The 14,376-nt window shown below is 35.5% G+C and overlaps 1 protein-coding gene across 9 annotated transcripts in view; it reads right to left on the bottom strand.

Moving 5' to 3' along the window:
- SYNRG (synergin gamma) overlaps positions 1-14,376 on the bottom strand; it is a 68,145-nt gene that overhangs the window by 23,663 nt on the left and 30,106 nt on the right. For all 9 annotated transcript variants that reach the window (XM_023522854.1, XM_011379381.2, XM_011379385.2 and 6 more), the window contains 4 exons: positions 14,010-14,143; positions 9,530-9,648; positions 9,277-9,339; positions 4,960-5,907 (listed from right to left, as the gene is read on the bottom strand). In XM_023522854.1, the coding sequence (XP_023378622.1) occupies positions 4,960-5,907; positions 9,277-9,339; positions 9,530-9,648; positions 14,010-14,143 (1,264 nt within the window). The remainder of the gene's footprint in view (positions 1-4,959; positions 5,908-9,276; positions 9,340-9,529; positions 9,649-14,009; positions 14,144-14,376) is intronic.

The following is a 14,376-nucleotide window of genomic DNA, read 5'->3' as shown; positions in this document are numbered from 1 at the left end:
TGTAAGTCTCAAATACCCTGATGTGTGTTGTTGAAGAAAACAGGAATGAAAGTGATCACAGTGTAAGTATGACACGCTATAAAATGCTGCTGTATAACTGCCTTCCAGTGTTTTCTAATCTGTAGAGAAACCTTCCATTCTTCATTTGTACTGGCTCGTATCAATCAACGGTTTAAATGCTATTCATGCTATCTGTAAGCACATGCAGGTGTATGTCAATGCTTTAAGTTCAGTTTTTAAAAAGTGGCAATCTTGTGGATAAGTTTAAGTCAGAGGAGGATGGAAGGCCAAGAAATGGTGTCAGGATATATAGTCGGTCTGCTCATGGTCATCATTAAAGATTTCATCAAAAAAATACCAGATGAGCACAGAAGATGGCTATGCAAGGGAGAGGGTAGCTCCCAGGACACCCTCCAATGCATATGACCCTCAAAAGCTACTGGGCCAGCATTTTCCAAAACAATTTATCAAAAATATTCAACTAATGGAAAAACAAAGCTAGTCCTTTAAGAATAATTTGATTCTTTGAGTTATTTTAGGATTTAGCCCAGCTTCTTTGATATTCCCAGTGTCCTCTTCATGTTCATTTGCTGCTTTTAAAAATCAGCAGGGATTTAAATTTGAACAAGAGAGTGATTGTAGAATATAAATACATTTGTATAATTTCTTAGGCACTGATGTATGAAGTCAAGTACTAACCATATCTTACTCTACTTGGTAACGGGGTTAACAAAACATAATATTTTGTTTGTTTGAACCTATAGCATATAGTTCAAGTCTTTATTGAAAGTTTATGTTATATTATTAAAACTTCCTCCCTAAAAAGTAAATGTTACTCCGGAAACATTAACTGTTCAATTTGTAACTGTGATTATGTTTTATGCACAGTTATATTCAGTCCTTTTCTGCAGGCTGCTCAGAAAAATTCAGAAAGGAATTAAAATAACGGCAGTCCCAGATGGATCAGCCTAGTATTAGGTGATTCCACTGACAAAGGAATTCCTTAGCCAAAGCTATCACAAGATTGGTTTTATATTTGGCACACACACACCAAAAAAATCCTAAATAAAAGGCAGCTGGTATTATCACTAGATAGAGTCTATGCCAAGATCTCTTTCTTCCAAATTAGTTAGCAGCACACAAGGTTTCTGAAACCATTATTCAACTATCCATAGCATTATGCTCTGGAAAACATGGTATTTTGAATGGCAGACTCAGCTTTCCTTAGAGTGACTCTAAACTCCAATGCACGGCTTTTTTCTTTCTCAAATGGCGTATTTCAGATACTATAAGTGATCTCTCAGGAACGCTATTCAAAATCCTCATCTTCAATGGTTTAATGTCTTGTCTGACTCAAATTTTAAAAAAGAACAAAGAACTAAAGCCTCAAATCATAAGAAAAAAATGTAAACCATGGAAACGATCCTTTTTTCCAAGGTTTGTATTGGCCTTGGGTTTCTGATCTGTAAACAATAATATTCCCAAGGGTTTTTGCTATTATTATACTCTAAAGCGGCAAAATTTTTTTTTTTGAAATTTGGCCTACTCTTGCTAATTTTTGTGAGTCTTCTAGAATTATTTTCTTAAAAATGAAAATGTTTAAATCTTCCTTTGTCTAAGACATCCCTTAAACTCATTTTAAGAACTTGCTTTATGGACTAAGTCAAAAACAACTGAGGGTGGCTTCATAATACATTCTGAAGTTGGAAAGATAATGTGGCTCTACAATTAGAAGATGGAGTACCCCATTTCAAATTCAAATCAATTTCAGTCCTAAAGACTTCCTGGTATCAGCAATGAACACTTTCCATTAGAGAGATTATCAATTTAAATTCAGTTTACATTAACTGTGCTCAGACATCCATCTCGATACCATTAGATAGTTTATTTAAAATTAAATCTATAGCTATCTAGTTATTAACAGATGTGTCCCTCTTCCCCCAGCACTCAAGGCTGCTCCCTCGCTTTCCCCATCTCCTTACAGGGTAACTCCTAGTGGAGACAGGCTCAGTGAGCCTTACTAATCAACAAAATCTACTCAGTTTCTTCACTAAAGAAAGTAAATTTTCCTTCTAATATGGAAAATATTGTAAAGTTTATACTTTAAAAAAATATTTAAAGTTCTACTTTAATCCAGTGCCATGTTAAAAACTTTTATCAGTGGAATTATAAGGGGAAAAGGCTAAAATGTACCAATACTTTCTTAGGAGAAAGGTATTGGAGGAAACAAAACAGACAAAAGGAAAAAACCCTCTAATCACAGGAGATGCTATTCCTTTGAACTTGATATGAAACAGGTATTTCTTTGGTCTAACCCTGAAAAAGTACAAATTACACACATCCCCACACTTTCAAAATATGCCAAAGAATGATTTATTAACATAGGACTTACAGATCACAAAAGAGAGTAGTACAGAAGAGCTGGAAAAGAAGTCATCAGGATAAGCATGCAGATCAGTATTTGCAGAGGGATATACCAAAGCAAGTTCAAAAAGGCACATTCACACAGAAAATGTCTAAATTGAAAAAAAGACATCAGAAAAGCAGCCAAAAAAGGTGGTGGTGGTGGTGGGGCGCTGATTAAAATACAAAGGTTTTCAATGTCAAAGAAGAGCTACTTTACAGGTAGGTAGGTAGGTGGGTAGGTAGCTACATCTTTCTTGCTCTTTGTTTGTCACAAATGATGGTAAGTTCTTGCTGCCAACAAAACCAGATGATCTTAATGACTGCACATCAAGATGCTTCAGTGCCAGACAGATTAAATTTAGTGGGGGAACAAAAGCAGCCTACTTGAAATTATACTCAGCAAAGGCTCAAAGGGTTAAATGTAATAATATGCAGCGAAATCAGGCAACATTATTAGTATTATCTACCTTCCGTACAAAGAATTATAGCAGAGTTAAAAGAGACAGTATCCCCTTCAGAGTTAAGTTAGGGTTTCTAAATAGGATTAAGGTCCAGAGATAGCAGTCTACTGGTTTTATTCTCTCTTCATTAGTCCACTTCTAATTTTTCCCAACAAGAAGTACCTTTACCCCTCAAACTAAGAGAGCAAGAGATACTGCGGTCAACTTTAGGATAAGGTAAACCAAATTGCCTTGAAGAAGTCCCTGACATTTACCCTCTACAATACATTTATGCAGCAGTTTTGCTCAACAACAATATAGCTCATTGGTTAGCCTCAACCCCTTTTAACAACCGCTCTAAGGGGATACTGCTCCTTTCTGGCAGAAGGTTTACAGATCAAAAGGAGGAAACAATCTGCTTTTGAGAATATCCTCAAACTGAAGAAACTTGGCTTGAACATTACAGGTTCCAAGGCTGGAAATGTTCCAAACATACATAAAAGAACATGGGCACAGCAGATTATTTTAACAGGTCAATCAGAACAAACTCAGTCAAAAAAACCAACCTCCCTTTCCCAAATAAAATGGGGACAGGGTGAAGACATCCCAAACTCAGATTAGACTCATCTCATAAAGACATCTAGCTTGGCACTGTGAACAAATATAGATTCACTTTCAGAAAAATAGCTTCTAATTAATAATTTCAGAGTCCAAAGGCTAGTTTACTTGTTATGAGATTTTAAAATAAAAATCAAATATTGTTGTTCAGAAAAATGGAGCACTTTGCAACCAACTGCTGTGGCTCAAGCAGCTCATACAAAAAAGAAACAACATCACTATCAAACAAACAGCAGCAAAAAAGAAAAGAAAATGAAAAAAAAAATTGAGGAAAAGGACAAAACAAGGAAGTAGACAAGGGCACAAGGAGCTCTGCAGACAGCCCACCACACTTGGAAAACGCCTAAGCAAGTAGCAAGGCGAAACACACAGTCTCTGACAGCTGCTCCTCACTCAGCACCCTGTTTAAGGACTCCTTCAGCACGTCAATAGCCAAAGGATGGACGCGACTTTGTTTTCTGACTTACCAATCTGAGATACGCAAACGTCATAACACTTTACAATTTCTGCCTGAATCTGTAAACTTAGAAGTGTGTGATGTGTCCCTCTCTGGTTTAAAAAACAATAAACCCTTCATATGCGCAATAAATTTTCTAGAGTAATACTGAGATATTTCTCATTATTAAAGGCCACAAAATAGGTTTATCTTTCTATATACATATCAAATAACAAAACAAAATATAAACTAGGACACTTGGGAATCTAGTTTTTACGACGAGGAGTTAAACTAGAGAATAAACTGCTACATGTAACTCCATATAGAATTTTAAGAGGGCTCTCTTATAAGATGTTCTCAAACATTTTATGAGAAAGTGAACAGTTACCCTATTCTACCATCTACAGATTTGTTATACTTTAATACTTCCAGTAATAGAGTTAACACTAAAAACCGTACCTGAATTCCACTGACAACTCATGCCCTCCTCCTTGCCGGACCCTGGCCCACAGGACATCCAGACACAAGCTCTTACCCTCTTCTTCTCTTGTAGGGACGAAGCAAACTGCCGTACAACTGGCTAGTCATTTTTACTTGCTTGACCCAACAAGAGTCAGTTTCTGTAAACCAAACAATACTATACTGGCAGCTGCCAAATACAGTCAAGAGAAGAAAAAAGGAGAGGGAAATGGTGACCTTACTCAAAAAAATGGAGGAACACCACTAACACTGTAAAAGTCTATAAAATTTCTGGCAATGTGGGGTTCATTTAGCAGTGGATTTTTATATGCTTCTAACACCTAGCTGGTGTTAGATTTGAAAAATAAAAATATTTTAGCTATCCGATCTGAGTTCCTTAGTATTCATGGTATCCATACATCCAAATATACCTAGAATCAAATTTAACACTGCTTTAAGGGGACTGGCAACAAAGAGGTTAATTATTAAAAGTTCATAAAGGTTAAGAGCCAGAGCCCTACTCTTCTGTAAATCGACACCCACAGAACCATCTTTGAAATTTACGTCACCATCACCAGAGCAATCTCACCAATTCCTCACCTGCGGCAGGAGGATGCTGGCCACTAACTGTTGGTAAATCCAAAGAGCTATCAGACATGACATGTTTAAGATCTCCTCCCACATCAGCCAGTTTCATGTCAAACTGAACAGAGAGTGCGTCTTCAGAGTCCTCCTTGCCAACACTGCTGCCACCAATGGAAGGGAGATCCAAGGACTTCACCGAAGCAGAGTCTTCTTTGGTGGGTCTGAAAGTCACTGCTTTCTCTCCCAGGGATTTGTCCAAGTTCATGGAAGAAAACTTATTGGAGTGGAAGTCAGCAAAATCGTCATCGCTTTTTCCCGAAGGAGTATTATCTTTCAGTTCCTCGACACCTAGTCCAGATCCTTCCAGGGAAAGATGTTTGAAGACATCGTATTTGGTAGATGCAGGAGCTGAGTTTTGTCCAGTTTTCACTGTGCTGCTCGAGCTGCTGGTTAAAGGAACAGGACTAGCTTCCTCTTTAAGGGCATCATATTTGTCATTTGACTTTTGCTCAGATGAAATAGAGCTGTTACTGAAAGCCATAAACTCTGCAAAGTCATCCTGCTCCCCAACAGATGCTGGACTAGAATATTCCCCAAAAAGGTTGAACTCTCCAAACTCATCAGCCAAACTAGAAGGTTTAGTTGATGCCAATGCTGTCGCAGCTGCAGCAGGTCCTGTTGACTGTGGTCGTGTAGAAACAGATTTTGATGCACTAAATGCAGCTGAGAAAGATAATGGTTTCTCGCTGCTGCAATTAACTGAGGAAAACATATCTAAGTCTGCTAAGTTCAGAGGATTTTTCACTTGTGTTTGCTGTTTCTGTTGTATAGCTCCTGAGGGGAAGGCTGCTGGAAAAGTTTTGTCTTTTGATGGTGGCTCTAGTGGTGATATACTATCGGCAGTTTTAAAATCGGTGAAACCATCATCAGTTCCTGCAGATCTGAATTCTGCAAAGTTTTCTCCTGAAAGAGAAAACACAACCAAATAAATAAAAATGCTGAGCTGAAAACCACATGATGCACAGCATCTTAAATGACAAGCATACTTTTACAGATTTCCCTCACTGGCTTGATATAATTTAACCACAGTTTAAACCCTACCAAATACTCCTTTAGAAACTACGTATTTGTTTCCACATTGAAGGCTAATCATAGGAAATAAATAAAAATCAAACTGAGAGCACCTATCATTTTTCATTTGCTCCTTTGGTGTGATATGTCTCTTGGTGCCAGATCCAAAAGCACTGCTCTCAGGACTTTTTCTCAATATGGCTACCCATCCAAGCGTATAACAGAATAAAAAATCAGTGCTGGAGGTTACTGAAGAGAGACATATTAAAACAGTGGCCCTTTAAGGATAAAATGTATTACATGGTGTTCAAGCAGGAAAAATATATCACAGGTACCAATAAAGTATTACGAAAAGTCTAATATTTAGGATGTACAATACTTTGCTCAACTAGGCATGTTAAGCATATCATCAGATACTGTGGTCTTGCTCAAGTATATGGAGGCATTAATTTGAAGGCGACTTCAATAAAAAGTTTTGAAAAGGTATCTACTTATTTGCAAAGCATTCTGGCCAACGGTACATTGTAAAGCCGCTTCTCCCTGTACTCTCCAACAAATAAACTGAATTTCACAGAAAAAAATCTGTGAGTGCTTGGGTTTTTCTTAAAATTGGCCATCTTATTGCACCAATGAGAGCTTATTCTTATTAAAATTAAAAAGGATTTGAATAAATACCAACTCTTATTATTAAAACTTCCAAAGGATATGATTTAAATTTTAGCATTTATTGTTCTACTCTTAGGATGAGGTTACCGACACAATTTTTTAATTAATGTTTTAGGCAAAGAAAATAAGTACTAATGTAGTTCTCATAAATAGTTAAATAGACTCAGTTAAGATGCTGAGAAAGATCTGGAGCCATGATTCTTATTAGGTTTTTTATCCTTTATTATTATAGCAATGTTATCATTCATAGGTATGAGGTTAGGATGCAGATGAGCTCAGTTTTCTAATGGTGTCTGAAGGTCTTCCTTTATGAACTACAAAAACGTATTTAAAGTTGTAAATTAAAATTGTCATTAAAACAATACAGACTTTTAAATATATTGTGCTTGTAACATGATATATACATTGATGTATCATATGAAATAAGCTTGGAAAACAATGGAAGCTGACTGTTCCTCCTAATCTGAGATACTTAACTATTATTTACTAGCATATGTCATCAACACAGAGAAACCTATTTAACATTCTTAGGGAAATTTTAGAAAGAGAGGAAAGCATTCAGAATTCTTGTATTTTATGTTTGTAAGACGTACCATCAATAAAACTAAAGTCAATTTCACAAATTGACAGGAAAAGCAGATTTAAAACTTAAAAAAAAAATCACCTTAGTACTTTAGGCAAGTATGTCACTGATAATATTTGCGTTATTTCTGTAAATGAAAATAAGCAGCCAATTTTGTCAGAGCGTAAATTTTTGATGTGCTGCTTTGAAATATTTGTGAAATTGACAAGTTTTGCTTTGTTATTTTTTGAAATCACCACAGCAAACTAAACTTACTGATGAATTGTAAACTTTTCCATTAGAAATGTAAGCTGGGTGAAAGGGTTAAAAAGAAATAAAAATGGGTAGGTTTACAAGTTCAAAAACAAAGGGAATTTTCGGGCAAATAATTTAGTTGCAGTTATTTGAAGCTTGCATATCAGAAGGTACAATAAGCATATTACTTCACTGACAGCTCTTCTGTCAGCTTCTGAATCTTCATAAGTTTCCCTAATTGCCACTTTTTAGGCCCTAAAAGCATTTCGAAAGAGATCACTTTTCACTAAAACTTCAATAAGAAGTGTCGCTTCTCTATATAGAATATTTTCCTCATAGACTTTAATTTATGGTTGAAACAGTAGGGGTAGAAAAAATGAAATATTAGTAAACTCTGTCATTTAGTAACTCAACAAACTCGCAGCTCTGAACATAATACTATAAGAGTCAACATAAATTCTAAGATACTAACAAACTTTGATGAAATTAGGCCAGTGTACTTTAAATGCAAGTAGAATATATTCTAAAATGAACAAAGTTGGCATCTCTACTTGGAAAGCCTTACAGATAGTAATGAAAGTAAGCAAACAAAAACGGCAACAACAATCTAGGACTCTGTTAATACAGTACTGTAAAAGCAGAACTAAGGTGTTGCTTACATTTTGGTGGCATCACTGCCTTTCCCAGGAATAACATACATTTCATACTACACAAAGAACCCTGATATCAAACTATGCTCTTTGCTCCAGACTTGTCTTGGCCCAAGAATTGATGAAAGCATTGCTGGGAGTAATGACAAATTAACAAGTCAAAAAATTCCTCTAGGGCTTAACTTTGTACTCCTAGTACCTAATATAGGCACAAAGGAAGAAATAGTTATTATATCCTAAAGTCTTGAATGAAACACCAGGAATCATTTCTAGAATCTAAGAGCTGTAAGGGACTGAGCATTTTCAGAAGAGGTGTTTCCTTTCTTAGAGATATTTAAGCAGTACACTCTCTACTTTAACTTTCACATATACCTTACCTTGTCTATATTCTCCTCCCATCTCTCCACTCCCATCCCTATCCTCTGGGCAGAAGGGTGAGAACAAATGATTGAAGGATGTTCCAAAATTTAAGCATTCAGTACACAAAGGTAGATAACCATAAACAGAACTTTCAGTCTTTACATATAAGGATCTCAAATTATCGTTCCATATTCTTTTCCACTCTATTTAATAAGTGCTTCTATCAGAGATGGGAACCACATATGCACAAAAACCCCCTCTTACTTCATCTTTCGATTATAACCAATTTTGAAAATCTTGAAAAGTAAAAGACTAGTTGCTGCCTTTTGTAGTCCACAGATTGCTGCACAGCCAACAGTTCAAGTCTCATTGAACGTTAAAATAACTGAAAGTAGTCACCGCCCTCCATTTGATACAGAAGTCTAAGTTGGCTTGAAGACTATCAGTGAAAAGAATGCACTGTTTTCAGAGAAAACTGCATTGATTTGGGGTTAGCCCTAAATGTTAGAAAATAATTCCCAATAACTGCACCACACTTTGCTTCCTTGTAATTTACACACACACACACACACACAGTGGGGTCGGGGGAGAGACGGGGCAAGGGGAGGAGGGGAGGAGGGGGGGCCGGGAAAGGGAACGGGAAGTAGGAGGGAGGAGAGAAACCCTACACACAATAAAATAATGTTCAGGAGTGTCACTGAAAGAATTATCGAAGATCTTTCATTAGAAATTGAAATAATTTATCCATTTAAGGAATCAAAAACTTACCTAAGGATTTACTTTCTGTTGTCTGTTCAAGTTCTCTGAAAGCACTATATTTATCACCAGGCTCTATGATGAAAAGACAGAAGCTCAAGTGAGGTTAGGAACCTTGAGGTCACAACTCAAGAAAGCAAGCAGACTGGGTTGCCCAGACACACTCAGCATGTGGCATAACTATTTTACACATTTACCATAAAAGTCCAACACTAAAAACAAAGATTTACATTAACAGATTTATGAATTTACGAACTGCTGTTACCTCCAAATGAAACAGTATTTTCAGAGGACTTGTCAGTTGCAATTCCTTTAAACACAGCATACTTATCCATTGACGTTGATGCTTTAGTTCCAGGAAGTGGCATCAACAAAGAAGGGGCACTAAAAGAAAAAAGAAATATTTCTTAATGACTAGAACATTTAATCCTTCCTTTATCATCAAGTAAGAGCTTAGAATTAAAGTGGCAAATAGGTAGCTAGTTAAAACTCATGATTCCCCGTTTTAAAACTAAGAAACTATATATATACACCACAAATGACTAAAGATAACATCTTTTTCCTTGAAAAAATATACTGAAATAACACCCAACCAGTAACTCTTTTCTTGATTATTTAAAGAGGGGGCAGATCCACAATGACCATCTAATCATCTCTTTAAGCCATAAAAACCACTGGAATGGCATTGGAAATAGATTATAGAATGATGACCTGCAATTTTAACCTAAGGTCTATAAAACTGCAAAAGCGAACTGCTCCAAAAAGGTATATCCAGCATTTTAAAGTAAATTATGTTAACCTTAATAGAAATTATTCTTTAAAATGGGGTCAGAATGCGGAGGTGAAATAGTTAAGAAAAAAATCTATTTATAAACTGTTGTTCGAGCCAAGATGTAAATCGTTTTTCTTTTGATCATATTGCATTGCTTACTGGCAGAAGTTCACACATCTGATAAGCAGCAGTAGAGTTAATACAATTTGCATTTTTACAAGAATCACATCAGCGGTTCCAGAAGCTATCTTTGTAGCAAAACAACAATCACTTCAAAATTAGATGAAGATACTTTTGCCTGTGGACATATTTCTCCCTGGATGGAAAAACAGTGTAATGAGTAGTATCTGTGTGGGTATTCTTGGACGGCTAAAACACATACTATAAAAGCATTGCTTTTTTCTCCCCCTCTCTCTTATCAGACCCAGGCAGCTCCCAAGAAGAACAACCTTTACATATGAATAACTACATTCCACCACTGGTTTGTGTCATTCAATACCGCACACACGTGTGATATAAATGGATTTCTATTGAGTTCTTTGCCGTAGAGCAAAAATCTTTCCACAGTCATTTAAATCTTCTTATCAGTGGCCTCCAAGCAAGGTAAGAAACCCAACTCTTGCACATGCATGCTAATGGGGGTCCACAGTGCATTAGGACTTAGTGTTATCAAATATTATAATTTCACAACACTACATATTTGATCTTGACAAACAGGTCATCACCTATACATTATGGGTGAATTTTTTAAATTTTTACAAGTAATTAAACTATAACTCATTGAACAGAATGTTACATAGGAATAAAGGTAATTAATGTCTTAGGAAAAACACAAAGCTGAACGATCTATTTGTTTTTCATGACCTGCCGACTTTAGCTATGCTCTTTTAAAGCCCATTGGTAAAATCTTCTAAATGTGACATTTAATTGAATATTATTAACTTTAAAATTGTTTTCAAAATTGAAGAAAAATGGTGGCTCTTTAGGGTAATGAAGTGCAGCTGACTGAAGTCAACAAAATTCCATTCAAAAAAGCTATGACTCAGATTATAATTTTACACATATTACAAATGAATAATTCATTCCAGTTCTTCCTCTGAAATTATTTTTAAAAAACCAAACAGTAATCACTATGAAAGTGTTTATGCCAGTTATATAAAGTAGTTATCTGTTCTAAACATGAAAACAGTTATTTCTACTTTTTAATACTAATGAAAGATACTCAGTGAGAGAAGCAGAGTGTTTAAAATTTAAAAACATGAATTTTACTGAAAGATGATACTGTAAAGAATATGTATTTTGCTTTTTCTCTAGTGAATCCATTTATGTTTTACAATCACTCCATATGTCTGTGGTAGATGGTTTTACTTAGTTGCTCAATATACCCATTTAAAAAGCAAAATAAAACTAACCAACTCGAAACTCCTACACTTTAATCCTTTTGAACTATTCAGTCATCAGTGCACCATGTCTGCCTTATTTATTATTCTAGGCTCCCTAGTGCTTGAGACATACTAAGTATTTTCTGAATGGATAAATAAATGATACTGCCATCTTCCATGTCCCCTTTCATGCCCACTCATGTGTTAGTTCTCCTTTGACTTTGACATCCAGTTCAATATTGAGTCCATCCAATTTCTCAGATAAATCCTTTTCAGTATCTGTAACTCTTAAACCCAGAGTACCTCTCATCATCTCACAACAGGATTACCATGGCAGTTGAATTTATCCCATACAGTAGTAGGAATCACTTTCATCATGCCATTTGTTTCTAAAATGCTTTACAGATTATGCCACAAATCATAAAACACCTCACAACTGGTGCCACCCCTAACTAATGTAATTTTTCAGACTAACAATACTCTCCACTCCAGCCTACATCTAATACCTTACTTGTCTTCATCTTCTCGGACAAATGCCCATTTTCTGCTTAAAAATACTGCCCAAAGTGGTCCCACCTAGGCTTAGCTATTCATATTTCAATTTAACAAATATCCTTTTAAAATAAACTCACAATATGTAATATAGATTATCATCAATTAGGGAATTCATTATATATGCATATACACACATTTAAGGACCAATCCTAAGAGAGTTTTATCAGATAATATAAATACCTAGATAAAACTAAGCTTCTTGAGAGCAGGAACGGTGTTTTTTGCTTCTGTATTTCTAGTGCCTACACCAGTGTCTGGCCTATAACAGATGCTAAGTAAATGTTTCTGAATGAATAAGCAAACAATGAGTGGATTCTTAGACATGAGCAAAATGTTTTCTTGCAAGGAAAGCATGGAAGTAGTCAAATCAGAACTGAAAAAGAAAAATGTGCAAAGAATGGCTGTATATGAAAGTAAACTATTATGTGGAGATAATGTGACACAAAATTGCTAATACTCCATATATCTCAAGTTTGGGCACCATCTTATTAAAAATTTCTATGCCCAAATTTTCATTTCATTTACTGAAAGAGGTTTATTCTCAGAGGAATGAACCACCAATTTGATAAATTCGGTTTATAACCTTCATACTACAATCTAATCATCCAACAAACCTTTATTAATTACATATCATGGGCTAAGTATGACATATAAACACATGAAAGATTGTCTTCAGGTATTTATAGATTAGTGAGGGAAATAGGTGAATTAGTAATTATAATTAGGGCACAGATATTCATAAGGTACCTTGACAGTAGAAAGAGAGGGGCCCTTAACTTATCTTGGAGGTAGAAATTGATCAAGAGGGGTTAGTAAAAATTTCCCATATTAACCTGAGTTTTGAAATGGAGCTAGAATTAACTACAGAAACAATTTCAGGATGAATAGAATAGAATGTAAAAGGCCATAAGCTTTAAAGAGCATGGAGAGTCTGAAGTTGTTTTGGGATGGCTGGAATACAAGCTGTGGTGAAAAGACAATAGTTGAGAGAGAAGGCAGAAGCAAGATCACCGATGGCCTTTTCCAAGTCAAGCAGAGCTGACAGTTGATGATGGTACAGGAGAGAAAACGGAGCCAAAATAAATAACATGTTTTTCACTTGGTGACTGGGCTTGGAAATCCCAGTACTTTAAAGTCACATGCTTCATCTTTTTCTTCTATGTGTCATTTACATGTATTTGATATATTCTTAAAATCAGAATAATTCTTTCCCTAATTGGTAATACTCCATAAAGCCTACCCTCAGTTCTTATTACAGTATCTATGCAGGAAGTGTTGACAGATTATCAACTGGTTAAAAGGAAAAAGATGAATGGAACTGCAAAAATAGGAATATAAGAGAAATAGAATATGTACCCTGACAAAAACAAGTTCCAAAAATAACCAAAGAAATCGCATTGCTTACTCAAAGTCTGGTATGTTCCACTCTATGGAAGAAGTGTCTAAATACTTTTTAAAAATGAGAGAAAGGTATTGAGAACATAATCAGTTACTGTACCTAAAAGTTAAGCTAGTACATAAAACATAAGAGAGATGTTTATGCAACTGTCTATGCAAACGGAAATATGAAGGCCTAAAAGCCACTGATTTCAACTTAAATTTAAGAGAGATGTGAATAATCATATTTATATTTCTGAATTGTGATTTCTGTGGAAAATCAATACTATATTACATTGCAAAAATATCAAATTATGTGCCCCTGCCTAAAAGGCTTTTTAACAGTTGAAGACCTGGATGCACTACAAGAACATGAAGTCATTATTGCACAGATGCACTCAGCTATAATAAATCAGGTCTAGCACAGGCAAATAAAATATTGGCAAGCAGGTATGTGCCAGGAGGAAATGGTCGGAGCTAAAGTTTAATGTGGACAATGAGGAGGGAAGTTTGAAGAGTAAAACTATGAATAAAGAAGGGATTATTCAAGAAAAGAATGAGAGTAAGGAGTCTTAATTCTCTTATTTAGACTTCTTGTTGTGGATGCCTCTTTTTCAAATTATTAAATACGATCTTAACTATATTCAACTTTTTTCTACCTGTTTCCAGGCTGAGAATTATTTGTTTTTGAAGAAACCGGCAACTCTTGGAAATCAGTGAATGAATCATCAAGGGATCCTGACTTAGAAGCATCTTGAAAATCTTGGAAGTCATCTTCTTCTGGTTTCACCACCTAGGTTTAGAGGATATTAAAATTGAAACCATCAGATTGATAAAATAGTAAATAACAAATCTCCATCTGTCAAATTCAAGGACTATCTTTTAAATTTCTGCATTTAGGTATCACACTACCTAATTATTGAAGAACATCCTCTAGATAAAACAGCAATGCAAGTGCTTAAGGCAGAAATCTTGTCTTGTATTATTGTTACTCTCTGTACAAATGGTAAAAAACAAACGAACAAA

This window comes from Pteropus vampyrus, unplaced genomic scaffold, assembly GCF_000151845.1.
Source record: "Pteropus vampyrus isolate Shadow unplaced genomic scaffold, Pvam_2.0 Scaffold358, whole genome shotgun sequence".
Classification (NCBI taxonomy): Eukaryota; Metazoa; Chordata; class Mammalia; order Chiroptera; family Pteropodidae; genus Pteropus; species Pteropus vampyrus.
This window is presented reverse-complemented; position numbering and strand designations above follow the sequence as displayed.